We start from the raw sequence: 16427 nt of genomic DNA, 5'->3' as shown, positions 1-16427 counted from the left end.
GCAATATATGGAGAAACTCTTTCATCTACACTGTAATTCAGAGTGCTACTTCCTTTACAGAAGAAAAAAGGCAAACAGTATTTGCCATGTAGAATTACTACCTAGTATTTTAAAAGAGGGTTTTTTTTCAGTAGTTAGAAGAGTCATGTCAGAAGACTTGCAGTCTACATGTCACCAATATTAGGTTTGAACACAGCAGCCATGGAATACAAAGTTCATAGTGTATAAATGATTTCTCTCTTCTGTAGGCAAATATGAAATGGCAAAAATCAGACCAAATGATCTCTGATGAACAGAAAACTTCCTGGCTGGCATTCTGCCTTATTGCAACATCAAAGCGCAGAACTGTTTAAGAAAATAAGAAAATATTAAAATAATCATGTATGACCCAAGACACACATTTCAGTTTAATATGACTGTCCTTCTCCCGATGTAAGTGTGGTCTTAATTTGCCATAGGTATCCCCAGTATTTAAACTCCTAGTGAAAAACTCCTAGTGAACCATAACATCTTCCTCAAGGTTATACAGGCTTTAATTTATGTGTCCTGAAATTCCTATGTCATCTAGTTTATATAAACTTACTTAAGTGTCCTCCATGTTCATTTAAATAATTTAATAAATTAAGGGACAGTTATGAATGCTGTTTGCATGAATTAAAATATGGTATCTTGGTACATGAAAGTCCAGCTAGACTGCTTAAAAATGAAAAGAGCCAAAGCAGATGGAAAGTGAAATTAATTTTCTCCAGTCCCTCAGAGGTACTAAAATTTAGAAGGTGGAAAAACTGGACAGAATAAAACAAAGGACATAGCATCAGGGACATAGCATCTGTGTGCTGGCTGCAAGAGGGAATGCCCTTAGCCACGGTTCCTGTCTCGCCACAGTATGTGGGCTTGCTCCTCATTTTGGAGCAGGGAGGACACCCTTCTTGATCCTATTCAAGTTAAAGCTTATAGCCAGGCTTCACATACAAACTGAGGACTTGGAAAGTGCTCACAGGACCTGTAAGCTGGACACAGACTGTAAGACTCCCATGCAGCTTGAGAGAAATGGACCAGGGCAGTTACAAACAAACATGTGCATTCCAGATGAGAGAAAAGTGAAAGGAGAGAGACCAAAAACAGAAAAAAAAAGAAGGTATTATATACAAGTATGGCATTACTGAAGAAGTAGACAAGTAGTTATATACAGAAACAGAAGTCCTAGGCTCTTTAGAGGATTGTTGGGTGATGTATTGCAGGAAAACATGCACAGATGTTTTAGTGCTTTGTGCAGAGCTGTATGTTTATAAAGCAAAGAATAACTCTTCTGGAGCCTGAGCGTCTGTTTGCTTCATTTGCAGATCTCCCTGAAGACAGAAAGTGTAAATCGTCCACAAGGCTGGAGAAAAATACATGCTTAAAGTAAAGGGAAGTCTTAAAATGTTCTTGAGTTCTTGGGTGGTGTTACACCAGATCTGCAGGGAAAATCCATGGAACATTTTGTTTCTTTTTTTTTTTTTTTTTTTTTTCCCTTGGGTTTTTCTTTTTTTCCCTTAGTTCAAGAACACTTCTGAGTTCCCCAAAGAGACAGCTGCCCTGTCTTTGCTCTAACTTCATACTGGAGTGAGACATGCCAGTGTGCCAGCGAGTCCACGTACAGGCAAAGACTTCAAGGAGGAGAAAGTGTCATAGCCAGCTCAAAGAGGAGAAAGAAGGTTCAGAAACCCTCTGTGGTGGGACCCAAACAGAGCAGTGTGCTGAAGGCAGCTCTACCAGGCCAGGTGGCACTGCAGAGAGAGTGAGCTTCTGGGCTATGGACATTATTTCTATTGCCCATTTTCATCTATTATGCATTCAAAATCCACTAACTTTAAGCTATCAGGAAGAAGCAACACCTAGTGCACTGGTAATCCTCACAACTGCACCATTCAATTTTTAGAAAAAGGTATCTTGTAATATTTTATGTGTTCTCTATTGCTCATGTAAGAGTATCACTACCCTTTTTTTTATATCTTAATTGCATTTCCTGCATTTTGCAAATGCCTAAGCTGAAGTTTAGAATTTCAAAACTTCTCAAAAAGGCCATGTATTTGCACAGAACTTAAAAGGTTAAAACTGGATGGAAAGATGGCTAAAATAGTGGCCACAGATTTTACCTGAAAGCTTGGAGACTATATTTTTTAACTTATGAAACATAAAGCCTGGAAAACTTCAGAATAATCTGAAGCTCATGACCCTGCTTATTGAAGTATTCTTTATTTGTCATTATAACACTGATAGTAAGGTTGAGAACATTTCTTTAAGTACAATATGTACAAATACTTGTATTTGAGTACAAGATGTATTAGTTCTCAAGAGGGGACAGTCATGGCACTGAGAATGTACTGGTATTTTCTGAAAAATTAGTACAGATTTCTGCAACTTGAACTACCAGTACAGAAATGTAAAGTGATATTCTTAGAAAATGGGAGTTTAAAATTACATTCCTCAAAGCATTATATCACAACCTAAATATAAACATTTTTCAAAACTGGTGAGTATCAGTCTTGAATGATTGCAGGAAAGTCCAGCTTTCCCATCATTTTTTAGTCTTGGGTCTTTACAACAAGCAAACATTAAGGCTATATACAGTGTGAGGCATATGAAATCAGAAAATAAAGATGTAACACACTAAGTGTATCATGTTGCCAGGAATAAAAGTCCAAGGAAGCTGTGTGTGGTACCGCTCAGAGTGAGTGCCACTTTAGCAAAATAATGAAACCAAAAAGAAAGCAGGAGTCCACACAACGAAGCTGTGGATCCTGACTGTAAAATGAATGCATGTAACTATATTGTCTTATATAAATAATCAATAAACATTCAATTAAAATGTTTACAATGAAGATGTATAGCAAAGAAATTCTGGCAGCTGACCACAGTTCATTTAAAAAAACATTTAGGACTCTCTGATTAGACAAGGCAAATGGAACTTAGGACTTCAGAGAAAGTGAAGTATAGTGTCAGAGAAAATCTGCAATGTCTCCAAGGACAAATTTGGCCCTGTTTAGAGAAAGGACAAAGAAACTAACACCTACAGGATTAGACCTGGCTCTGCTCTGTTTGGCTTGACACTACTTAGCCATGCAGCCAAAAAAACATGCAAAATAAATGCTGCCTTTACACAGTTAAAGGGTGCAAATGGGAAATCTTTCAGAAAGGAAACTGAGGGGAAAAGAGCTGAGAAAGCAGGCCTACAAAGGCAGAAGTACTCAACATGAAACAAATATTGTAAATGAGCCACATCAAATACATATTACATGAAGGAGAAACAGAAGCTGTGGGAATCTTAAGCAGGGAAGATTTCAGACTGCAGGGTTAAGTTTAAATGCCAGAAGACAAGGCTGCAGCATATCTAAATAGCTTACTTGATAAAGAGATGGCTTAACTGAAGCCTCATTTCCCAGTACTTGGCTGATAAACAACAGGAACTCAGAGGCAGAGAAAAACAGGTCAAAACAGGCCAACAAGTACATATTTTACCCAAAGCCACAGCTTTCAAAATTTACTGAGATATCTCTCCCATGACTTCTGCTCCTGGAGTCCATGCTTTTACTTGCATGTCCACAAACACCAGCTTGCCAAGCATCTGCAGCTACACTGACCTGAACTGCACTCCCTGCTGGACTTTTTCTCCCACTCCTCAACTCCAAGCCAAATATAATTAGCTCTGATAGTCAGCAACCCCAGTTTCCAAATGCATCACCAAGTCTCACTTCTTTCACCTCCTCGTTCTATGATTATCATGAACATGTCCCTCCTAATCTTTTCACCAAGGCCATGTGTCAGCAGATTCTCTCCTAGGTTTCACTCTCTAAAACACAGATTCTTCTAGATTGCTAAAACTGTCACCCAGGCTCATACCACCGTGCATCTCAATTAGGGCAATGTTCTCCCTCAGCCTGGACAAATCTAATCTGTCATCGTTGCTATCCATTCAAAATGCTGCTGTGAAATTCATCTTCTGAGCCTATCATCTGTCTGTGTCATTCTTACCTGTGCCTCCATCCATTGGATAAGCTTTCCCTACCTCATCAGTTATAGCTACTTTAATTTTAAAGACATTTCAAAGTCTAACTCATGACCCTTCTGCTCTCTCCAAGCATTTTCAGTCTGTACCCAAGAGCTTATTATACTTGCCCTCTATGTCTGATTAGTTAAATGTGAGAATCTTTGTTCTTTCTGTGCCATATTTCTCTATAAACATCCCTGGATGAATAGCATGAGACAAATGAAAATATTACATTCACTGCCGGATTAGAAGCAGTGAGGTTCTGAATACAAAATTCTGTAACAGTAAAGCTGGGTAAATAATTTACAGCATGGAATTTATAGTATTTTACTTAATTTTCTGTTTACAAAATGGTGAATTTGATATTCAGATGCGTCCACCAAATAATCTTTGCATATTATTCTTGCCATGCAGCTTAAAAACAAGCAAATTTAAAAATTTATGTATTTAGGTCACATGATAAATTTCTGTAGCCTAGTTACACGAGTATATCTTTGAGGAGGCCTGGGTATAAATAGTGGTGATTAAGTATCTAAAATTCACTACCTGACAATAACTTATAAAATCATAATTGTTCTGGTGGTGATCATACCTATGCATAAATATTCCTTCTTAGTGTTCTCACAGGATTCAACCAACCTTCTTTGCAGTCAGATCATAGAGTTTTGCATACTTTATATCGTATTCCCATGCAACCATAATTTTCAACAAAGGATATTCTGAATGCTTCAAAACAGCTGAAATTAATCACCTGGGAACACAGTGAGCACACCCATGTGAACCCACAGCATGTGAAGCAGGGTCACTAGGTATCCTCCTGACTCTGGGCTAGAAGTTCTTCAAGTGCTGTTCTTGAAGCTGTGGCATAATCCAGTGCAGCAACATTAGATTAACACAAACTGAGATCACACTCACCATCTTTTCTGACAGCACCACCACAACAGTTTTCAAATTAGGACTGGTACCTTCCACTGCATTCATGTCCCAAGCTGGCCTTTGCGTCTGAGCATTAGTAGAACAAGCCCCTAAACCAGGAGCCCAAAACTTCTTTACAGTGCTCTTGTTTACTTTGGTAAACTGCTCTACCAACCTTTAGCTATACCATTTTCAGTTCTATCTGTGGTACATGTTGTAGCTTTTCAGCCATGAATATTATTTAGATGGGTAGTAATTATTTTTCAATTCCTTTTGAAGTGCACTAAAGGCTAGAAATGAAAGGAGCAGGACATTTTTGAGACCTTTTTCTCCACAGCCTATCAACAAATACTATATTAAATAGTTTGAAAATTGTTAGTTTGCAAACCTCAGGCATGTAAAAAAGTCAATATATAATTTCACAACCACATCTCTTTTCTCTTGTGAATTAACATATAAAAAGGGACTCGCTCTATTTCTTCTATCACAAAATTAAAGGCATTCCATACACAAAGGAGTTGGTAAATTCCACAGGATAATATCTTCAGCGCATTTATTAAATTCTACCTCCACCTTTTTTCTCTCCAATACATACTGAACACCAAATCCATTTAAGAGACGTGAAGATGAGTTCTCCAATGGGACCAACATGTGTGACATTTCCTTTGGGGAAATGGCACACCAGCACCATGTCCCATTCATTACATTTACTATGCATAGACATCTGCTGTCCTCTTCCTGTTTTTCAGTGGAAGTTGAAGTTCCTTATAGTAACATTTTTTAGTGAATGCTCCACTCCTTATGGAAAATTTTAGTTCTTTCAAGGGAAAGATAAATGCCTGAACCCTAAACCTAAACCATTCAAGATGAAAGTGAGTGCCAGGAGCTGAAGCCTGGGTTAGGATTCATCACTGTGCACTTCTTCATTGTTAGAATGCTGTGGCTGAGGTGTCATCTAAAGGAAACCAGGATATAATACAGGAGATGTGTATTTCTATAGGAAAATGGGAATATGAGGCCTATATACCCATGGGAGTACCATGACGACCGTTTCATATTGAAGCATTTGAGTTTCAATGGTCGTATTTCCAATCTGGGTTTTTTCACATATAAAACAAAAATACTGCCTTCATATTTTTCTGAGGAAAGCCTGCAATTTAGGAAGAAAGCCACTGGGATTTTTCCTGCCTTCATTTCACCTATCTTTTGCTAGGTTAGGACTCGAGCTGTTACCTTGTAGATGTCAAGGAATCCACACTGGTGGTCGAAGCGCGTGTAGAGCTCGTTGAGCATGCTGATGACCTGCATGGGCGTGCACTGAGCACAGATGGCAGTGAAGCCAACAATGTCCGAGAAGAGCATGGTGACATCATCGAACTTCCTGGCCTGAACCTGCTGCCCCTGCCACAACTGCTGAGCCACCTCTTCAGGGAAAATGGAAATAAGGAGATCTACTGTCTTCTTCTTCTCCTCTTCCAGGGCTTGGTGTGTACATTCTAGTGTTGCCTTCAGCTTATCCATTCGTTTTTTCAAGCCATCCTGTGCCTTTGCTTGCTCCCCAACCAGTATGACATCACGAGTAGCATCATGGATAGGAATGTCCGAAAGATGGAGGCCTCGGCCCATCAGCTCATCCAGCTTGTCCACACAGGGGGAACCCAGAAACAATATAGAGTTTGATTCTGGCACATGAATCATTTGTCCTTTAATTTCCATCACCTGTAAAACAAAAAAAAAAAAGTTTAGACACGGGGAAAAATCAGCTTATAGATGTGGATTCTCATTCTGCTTTCTCCATTTTTTCAGCTAAAACAATTAACTGTAGCCTTTTATACAGAAGCCTCTTGCACTCACCTACTCAAGTAATGAGACTCACAGCTTGCTCATCAAATTGAGTCAGAAAATAACCTAAACTGACACAGAAGTATTCCCAAATCAGATGTTGGATTTTGTTTGTACCCAATTAAATAAGAAAGCAATAATATGTATTCTCAGAGTGCCGTCTAAATAATGTTCCTGGAATGTACCTGGACAAACGAGGAAATTTTAGAGTTGTTCTTTCTCTGTTACTTAGCTATAAATTACAAAAAGCAAAAAAGTGAAGAGAAATTGCAACTGTCTGAAAGCAGATTAGTGAAACTAAGTTCCTTCTGTTCTTTTTCAGCAAAATATCTAATACAAGTCAATTGTAGCCATTTTATAGAGGAATTAAAAAAAAAAAGTGAAAACCAGTTCTATAAAATAACAAATGGCATGGAAATATCATACTATTCCTCCTGTTTCCTGTTTTCCTTCTAATACATGCAGCAGAGTCGAAGGCTCTCACTCAGTTAGAATCTGCAGATTTCTTGGTAACAGATCTTCATCCAATTTGTATTTGTGAGATAGCAGAAGATACAGTAGGGAAGGAGCATCAGGTGGTTCATCACACTGGTTTATAGCTTTTCCATTTGCCTGTCAGATGTCTAGATATTTTGAGCACTGTTCAAGGGTTGATATCACTGAGACCGTGGATTGTTACCTCTTGCTCCATGATGGCAGTCAAGCACAAAACTACCAGACTGAAATGGACATTGAAAACCAAACTAAATCAGACAAAGCTGTATCTCTTTTTAAATACAGCTTGCCATATTGAAACATGCAATGTTTCATGAAACACAAAAAAACATTAAAGACATTAAAAACAACCCCATTAATGCTTCCATTCCAGGTCTGTACAAAGACCAGGGCAATACTGTGCTATGTGATCTAAAATACCCACAGACCTTACCCTAAGGATCTCATACTCAGTACAGGCACAACACAAAAACCTTGTGCACCTAAGCAGTATTTGGCACCATAATGCCTTGTATGTGTGTTTTCCATTCCACACAATATCTTAAAATGAAAAGGCCTCCTCCATTCACCATTTCTTTCATCATGTAGGCATTCGTTTGCTATCACATGATTCACTTATCATTTAATCCTCCTTCCATCCATAATCCTACCAAGTAAAATAGAAGAACCTCCATCAGGGAATCCAGTGGTGTCTGTTATAATGATGTGATTTAAGTGTCCAGTGGTCTGAAAGCTCCTGCTGATGTGACAGGTAATTCTCATGGTACTTCCATGTCTGGGGGAGATTTTAGGGAGCTCCTCTTTCTATCAATTGTTTTTACATAACGTTTACATAATATTTTTTTTTACATAATGCTGTCATTGCAAACTCTATGGCAACATGGGAATTGAGCCTATCCTGTCCCTATTGCCCTCTACCTTCTCTGTTCACAACCTAACTTTCAGCTTCTGATATCAGCCAGGGAACTCAGCAAGTGAAAATAAATGCAAGTCATTAAAATTGTCAAATTTTCTAATTTATGTTCCTGCACACCTACTAATATTTACATTCCTAAGCCTTGCTTCCTCAGCTTCACTCTGGGACATTCATCTCTCTGAGAAAGCTAGTCAGCTAACTACATGAGCTGATTTAATGCTCCATGGCTAAGTGTTCTTTTTCTACTTTTGAAACATGGCTCCCTGGGAAACAGGATGCTTTCTTCATGCATGCAGCCTCATGCTTTCAAAAGGGCACATGCAAAATTGTTTTAACTCCGAAGTACAAGTTGCCAAGTATGAAATAAACAGTACAGCATTTCTAAATTCTCTTCCTATTTCGTTCCCCTGTGTCAGAGAGTTTTCTGTTTGTAGAATTTCACTCTTGTGCAAAATAAAAGTGTCTCATATTACCACTTGCCTCTTCCATCTCCAGGTGAAAACAGGGTGTTTTCAGCTCAGGAGGAGAGAGTGTGACCACAGACCCTGGCTGAGCCAGCCTGGCCTGGGGTTGAGCTGTATGTCAGCAAGGCAAGGCTGGCTTGGAGGTGTGTTTCTCCTGTTAACCTGCTGTGAGACTAGAAGAAAACCAATGCATCCCCCTGTGCTCCCACTTCGCCTCTGTCAATTTGAGGTGTTAAACTCTTTGATGTGATCACTGTCTGCGTTAACATATTGTGCCAACCTTCCCCAGGTGGACTTTTCTCAGGAAACACTGACTGTGTAAATAACGTACTAAACAGGCACTCTGGAGTCCTCTGCTCAGCTTCTGGGTAACCCCAGGCAAATTATCAATCCTGACTTCTTATGTGGCCTTTCAGCACAGCAGGAACAATGCTATTGACCACCCTGTAACACACTTTGAGACTCATGTGTGAAAAGCAATAAAAGACAGGCTATCCTGTAAAATGTCTAACTAATAATAATCAAGTGAACTGCCCCTTGCTTGAACAAGGCTGAGTGTTTCCAGAGCATTTTGAGAAATTTTTGCAAAGGTATTCTTCGTACACAACTGATTAGCTTCCTAAAACTGTTAAAGGTTCAGTGATATTTCAGCTTTATCCCCTAAATTATCACGTGCTCTGCTTAACAGAAATTGTTTATGTTTCCTACCACTTCTCTCATGTTATATTAGTGATTCTGTTGTCCTGCTCTCTCTTGATGACTGACGGATGTTTTAGAAAATGGCTTGCCAGTCTCTTCAAGTTGCCAAATCAGGGAACAGGACAGCAGGAAAAAAAACTGCCTCAGCTTTCCTGGAGCAAAACACTTAGGTCTTGTAAAGAACAACAGCAGACAAGAGTTAAGACTGCATCACTCTTATCAGCTTTTGCAAAGCCCTTTCCTTTCCAAAGAAGTTTCAGAGATGATTCAGACACTTTCTAGCAGACTTCAGTCTGCAACTGTGATCCAGGATGACCTCCATCTATTTTCTTTGATTTCTTGTGCTTCTTATATTCTTCTTTTTATCTAAAAATATAGCTGATGTTATAGGGTATCAGGTTTGCCTGAAGCTTGCCATAGTAAGTCACACTTCTGGGTACCTCCCCAAAGCTGGACAGCTTTACACCTGGACCATTAGCCTACAGGCAATCAGGATGGCATCATCCATCTTCCTTGTAAGTGGGGAAAGATAGAAACATTTCTGTGATGAACTGTGTATCATTACTGCTACAATTCATTGCATTCCTGTCTCTTTAATTATATTCTCACTGAATAAAATGAGAATAATTCTACCATTTTCAGAGGAAATTCTGATTTACAGTAGTTCAAGAGAACATTTGGAAAAGAGCAATTATATATCATATTTTACAGTCCTATGTTGCAGTGAAATGACAGTGCAGCCTAAGTAGCTCTGGGATGAAAACCAAAAAACCTACCACTGAAAGAAAGGGAGCAAACAGTTCCTGATTCTAAGGAACTCTTTCAGCCTCTCTCCCCAAAGACCCAGCTCAGAAATACTGACAGATTCTAAAGCTGCTTTTCGGGAACATGGAGAGTCTCCTACTGAGCAGCGCACCACCAGCTACTTCATTAGGTACACAATATCCAGCCCTCTGCACACCCTCTGCATACTCTGGATGCAAGCCAGCCTAGGACCAAAAAGCTTATGAATCAAATGCCAAATCCACTGCCTGATCTTTAAGGAAAAGCACAGGGGAAAGCTTCACTGGTTACACTGAGGGAGGATACTACTCCGTACAAAGATGTGTGTTTTGGAATAGTGACTGAGAGAAGGTGTACATATCCCTTCAAAAAGATTAAGGAAATACAGGACGGTATCCCTGAGAAATATCTGGGGGGTTAAAAAGGATTTTCCTTCTAATTGGCCAGGCCTTTTCTGCAGCCTCTGCAATCCACAAATTTCAGTGGAGCTGCTCCTTTGATTTTGATCAGTGCATAAACCCTCCAAAACTGTGATTATAGTCTTCTCTTTTTGTAGTTTTGTTTACTGGGATTAGGTTAGAAACTTACAGTGCAAGGCCACACTTTCATACACAGTTGCACATCCATACTTGATTTCATACAATGGACTAATTCAGTAAGAGAAAACAAAGCTGCTTCCTTATCAGGCTCATAATTATTTAGAGGATGGAAAGACTGGGGCAAAATCAGCTTGAACCTGAACACCATCACCACTGTCACTTCCAGGTACAAAGAGTAGAGAGTGACTTGCAGAAAGGAAGTCCAGCTGCAAACCTAAATTTCAAAACAACTGGACTTCTCTGAATGTCCTATAGGATACATGGCAGTGTCTCAGGAACATTTACAGTAAGGTATTTCCTAACATTTGAGGAGTTAGAGGCTTAGGGGATTTTGTGAACACTGGACAAGGCAACAGTACACTTGCAGAAAGAAATGCAATGAATTTCTTGCTATGTTTCCATGACATGTCTACAAGGGCTGAAAGTATGATGGACAACACAGGAATTAAAAAAAAATCTCTTAAATTGGAAAAATGGGCTAAAGCTGGAATTCAAAATAAAGGCAATAAATATGCTTAGATAGAAATAATCAAATGCAAAAAGTACAGGTAGGCTAACTGTTCCTAAGATGGCCCAGAGTGCACACAGTAGAACAAACGAATGTAAGCCAACATGTAATGCTGTCATTTATAAAGAAAACGCTATACAGGACTATGTAAACAAAAAATGCAGTTTGCAAAACACAGGAAGTAATCCTTATACTGTGACCACCAACTTTCAGACCCCAGAAGTGCAAATTTGTTCCTTTTAAAGTATAACAAAGCAGTGGTTCAATTAGAGAGTCTGGTGAAAAGCAATGAAGGCAATGAAAGGTCTAAAAAATATGACCTACAAAAAAAATTTGAAAACATTTGATGGTTTACCCCAAAGAAGAAAAATATGAGTGTGGGTATATGAAAAACATACTTAATGCCAATGTAAAGAAGTCAAACACAAATCCTGTAGCAAAAGCTTTGAAGGCAAGGCCCTGGTGAGTGATCCTGGTGGACACCACACTGAACATGATCCATCAAAGGCTAGAAGTACTCTGGGCTCTGGAAGGAGGAGTGTTGCAGCTGGTGGAGGGAAGTGATCCTTCCCTTCTGCTCAGAACTGGTGAGGCCACACCTGGAGGACTGTGTCCAGTTCTGGGATCCACAGTACAGGAGACACACAGACATGCTGGAGAGCATCCAGAAAACATGATAGGAACCTGGGACATTCTTCCCTATGAAGAAATGCTGAGAGAACTGGGACTCTGTTTAACCTGGAGATGAGAAGGCTCAGGATGATCTTATCCATGTACCTGAAGGGATAAGGGATGACAGAACAAGACTCTCTTCACTGGTGCCCAGGACCAGAGGCCACAGACATAACCTACCCAAAGAGGCTCCCTCTGAACATCAGAGAACATTTGTTTTATGTAGGGTGACCAAGCAGTGCTACAGGCTGCCTGCAGAGATTGTGGAGTTTCCATCCTTGAAGATATTCAAAAGCCACATGGATGTGGTCCTGGGAAACTGACTCTAGGTGACTCTGCTTGAGCAGAGGGTTGAACCAGATGACCTCCAGAGGTTCCTCCAACCTCAGTCTATGAAATGAAAAGACTCAAATTGGAAAAAAATAGTTTAGTATGGAATATTCTTGTATTCATAGGAAGAGTGAGAAAGGAAACAGCATTGGTGAGGAATTGGATTATGGTGATGAGTTGGATTATGCATTTGATTTGTGAGATCTGTCAAAGGTGATCAATCTGTCTGGAAAGCAGGGGAATGAACCAGTGACTTAACACAAATTTAGATGGAAACAGGAAGGGGAGACATAGTAAGGTATCATTTTGCATTCAAACAAAAACTACACAAGTTACTTCTGAGATAATTAATGTAGTGTCAGTGTGGAATTAATTGCTTCAGTCAATTTACGACTCTTTCTACAGGCAACAACAGAAACAGGTGCTTCTGGAATAAAAGTTGTATGATCTAAGTGAGACATCTAAATCATGGTCAAATGAGTCATGCCCCATGTGTAGACACACATTTCTCTGTTGTGAAGGGAGCAACAGACTTGGAGAAACACATCTGTACTGGTTAAGTCTACCACCTATTGATTCCTATAGGAGTGAATGTATGCTGTGCATGGAAAGGTACCTAAATGCCAATATGTTAAGTACATTAAGGGAAATACGAGTTCTCTATTGGTCTAACAAATTTCTATTTTAAATGCTCCAAGCCTCAATTCAATAAAATGAAGACTTGGAAAGCCTGTAAAATTAGTGCTGCTCTGTGGCTGGCTGACCATCAGACAGGTAAAGCACGACTTTGATCTTTAAGACAGAAAAAGAAACAGCTATTAAAACCTCTCGATACTCCTGCTCTGCTGGTAGAGTGGGGTAAGTCAGAGCCACAGCCAGCAGAACTAGCTGTGGAGAAAGATTCATGAAAATAAGAAAAAATCCTGATTTGCTATTTTACTGAAATCCTGATTTGCTATTTTTTCTGTAGACAGAAATAAAAAAATACCATCTTCCATTACACCCATGTTTTATTTAAAAAGCACCCCAAGAGAAATACATACAATCTCCACAGAAATGAAAAATAGCTTTTCAATCGATGCCTGATACAATTGAATAAACTAGATAATGTTTGCTCAGCACAACTCAGGACATGCTTGGGTTCTTGTGAAATTGTAACTCTCAGCATTTGCTTACACGTTTGTATTTCCAGCTCACTGCATTGTCAAAAGAATATTATTCCACACAGCAGCAAAATGACTGTTAAAAATTTCTTGTTATTTATAGCAAACCCTGGAGTGTTTCATAACATGCAACAGTCTTCAGAGCAAAGTAACCAAATGTAACATTTTCTATATGTCACAGATACCTCATAAACCCAGATTGGCAGCAAAAATATTGTACCTTTAAGAAATCCAAAATTTTGGTGGGAATACATTAATTTTCTATAATGTAAAAGAGAGAGAAAGTGATAAAGAGAGAAACATTAATAACTTTCAGTTGTAAACTTGGACCTCTAAAATAATTTCTTGGTATGAAAAGAGTAAGTAAAGCAGATCAAAAGCAAACAAATTAGGGTTAGATAGGATCTGCCCCACAAGGAGCATAGGTATGCATGACATATCAAAAGCATGGACAAGCATGACCTGTAAGGACAAGTGAAAGGGGGAAAGGGGAAGAGGTAAAGGAGATGACTCTATCCTTAACACATTAGTCTTCCAAACCAACTAGATAAACAAAAGGCAACAGTGGATTCCACCTGAAAAAGGTCACGACAATTTACAATTTATCTTTTCTTGCTTCAAGACACAGAAATTGCTTTTAAGAAGGTACTCCTGACTGCTACTGGGATAAGTCCAAGATAAATCTAGCCCTGTGGAATAAAAACAATGGGAAAAGGATTCCTTCAAAGGAACATCTCTCTTCACAAGACAGCAAAGAGTCAGAATTCAACCCAATGTTCTCCTTGGCCAGTTTCCCTTACAGGTGCTCTCAAGCAGAGTGGATGAACTCAAGACAGCAGACAGGCAGAACATGGTATGGGCAATACCACAAGAAAAAACTCACCAGTGTTCCCAAGAGAATTTCAAAATCCCTTTGAACATCAACACACCGAGAACAGATTGAATGTTTTTTTCCATTAATAATTATCTTCACATACTTAAACACGACCTGTGTGAGTCCCAAAGGCACCATTGGCCTGACGTCCCTGTCCAGCCTCCCAGGACACCCCTGGCTGTCCGTCACCCTTGCCCTTGGGCTGTCAGTCCTGCCTCAGCGAAGCTCTCACAGCCCTGCTCTGCCTCCCTGGCCACGGGCCCATCCAAGGGTCTGAGTTCCAGCCCAATATTGGTCTTTCCCCATCCCCAACCCCAGGGAGATGCCAGTGCTGGTGGTGGGCTGCCCCCACATTCCCAGTCTGGGTGCCTGGGACATGTCCTGGCTGCCAGGTGCTGCCTCTCCATCCTGCAGACTCCCACAGCTCCCGGCACTCAGGGGGCCCTGGCCCCTGCAGTACCCTGACAACATCCAGAAAACATTTTACCTAAAACACCTATCAATCAATGTGCATCTGGACAATGGTCTTGGCCATATGGTGTAGTTTTAGATAGTCCTGTCAGAAGCAGGGAGCAGGACTTGAAGAACATTATGGGTCCCTTTCAACTCAAGATGTTCTATGATTTCGTGGTTTTCATTTTACTGCAAAATCTATTTCATCCCCTAAGATTGCTTTCAGGTTGCACACACTTTGATTAGCATGCTAGAGTTTTATGTTTCAACAAGACCTGTCTCTTCTACCTTATTAAAAGCCAGGATACTCTGTGCAGATACTCAGATGCCCATCTTACTCCAACAAGACAGAGTTAAAAACGTGCAGTATCAGTGTTAAAAAAGTCTGCTTTGGTCAGGAGCATAGGAGTGGAAACAATTTTCAGAGGCACGCATTTGTTTAGAACCACAGAATGCTAGAATAGCTTAGGCTGCAAGGGGCAGTAAAGATCATCAAGTCCCAACTCCGCCCCTGCCACCGCAGGCAGGGACATCTTCCTCTAGACCATCTTATTCAGGGCCCCCATTCAGCCTGGCCTTGGAGAATTCCAGGGATGGGGCATCCACAGCCACTCTGGGCAACAAGCTCAAGATCTGTGAACTGTGAAAGTGATGGTAGCAATAACCAAGCTCCAAGCCACACGCTTGCATTAATTTCAGATTTCAACCAAAGCAAAATGCATATTGGTACTTATGATCCCACTACAGTTTAATTACAACAGATCAATCAAAGTATAAGGGAAATTTCCCCTATTTAATATTCTCTATGAAAGAGATTAATTTCTATTTTTGATAAACATGTGATTAAAAAATAAATGATATATATATTTACATAATCAAATCTCTAATTATCTCATGCCTGTGAAAATCTTTATAATTGACAAATATTATCTGTCAGTTTGTTAAAGACAGGTATTTTTTATTTATTTCTGTCAATGTCAACCAAGCAAGATTACAGAGGAATGTGTCAGTAGATAGGGGAAGGAGGGGAGATGTTGCCATTTTCCACAGTGTAACTTTCTGGATTAGTTCCCACTGTCTTCACCCCAAGATTTGTGAGGGTGCATGAATCAGTCTTTCACCTAATCCTTCCACTAGCAGTATTCACCTCCTAACAGGAGCTTGTCCTTTGAACAAGATCTGTCCCAGCTGCCTGAGATGATGATCTACTAGCAGAAAGTCCTCTTACTCATGTGACATTTCTTGATAAATACTTTTCTTTCTCAGGCTCACTTGTTTCTTTGTGGAAATTGGTTCTTAGCAAAAAGCAGTGAAGTGGTTAAATAAGTGCATATGTTTATTCATGAAAACAGTAGGCAAGGAGCAGCAGAAGCAGCTTTCCCCTTTGATCTGTGAGAACATATATATATAGCAACCATTAGGAGATATGACATTTCACCACCAACCTAGGCATCTTAAAGTTCCTGTGATTAAAAGCTCTCTTAGCCCATGCACCAGCTAGCTTGCAGAATTTTTCACCTTTAGGACTTAGAGAATCTGACTCTTTCCCTATTCATCTTAAGTATATAAATTCCTGCCAGCATCACACCAAGGAAGCTGATGAGAATTGGAGCCCTGTGTTGGTATTTTTACTTTGTTTTGATTTTTATTACCCCATATATCACGTACTTTTGCAGCTTTGATA

General features: G+C 39.7%; 1 protein-coding gene across 2 annotated transcripts in view; it reads right to left on the bottom strand.

The window, feature by feature from the left end:
- Positions 1-16427, bottom strand: part of GUCY1A2 (guanylate cyclase 1 soluble subunit alpha 2) — a 153470-nt gene that overhangs the window by 70673 nt on the left and 66370 nt on the right. For both annotated transcript variants that reach the window (XM_064409369.1, XM_064409368.1), the window contains exon 5: positions 6179-6664. In XM_064409369.1, coding sequence (XP_064265439.1) covers positions 6179-6664 — 486 coding nt within the window. The remainder of the gene's footprint in view (positions 1-6178; positions 6665-16427) is intronic.

Source organism: Passer domesticus, chromosome 2 (assembly GCF_036417665.1).
Source record: "Passer domesticus isolate bPasDom1 chromosome 2, bPasDom1.hap1, whole genome shotgun sequence".
NCBI lineage: Eukaryota > Metazoa > Chordata > Aves > Passeriformes > Passeridae > Passer > Passer domesticus.
The sequence above is the reverse complement of the archived record's forward strand: the minus strand, read 5'-3'. Positions and strand labels throughout refer to the sequence as shown.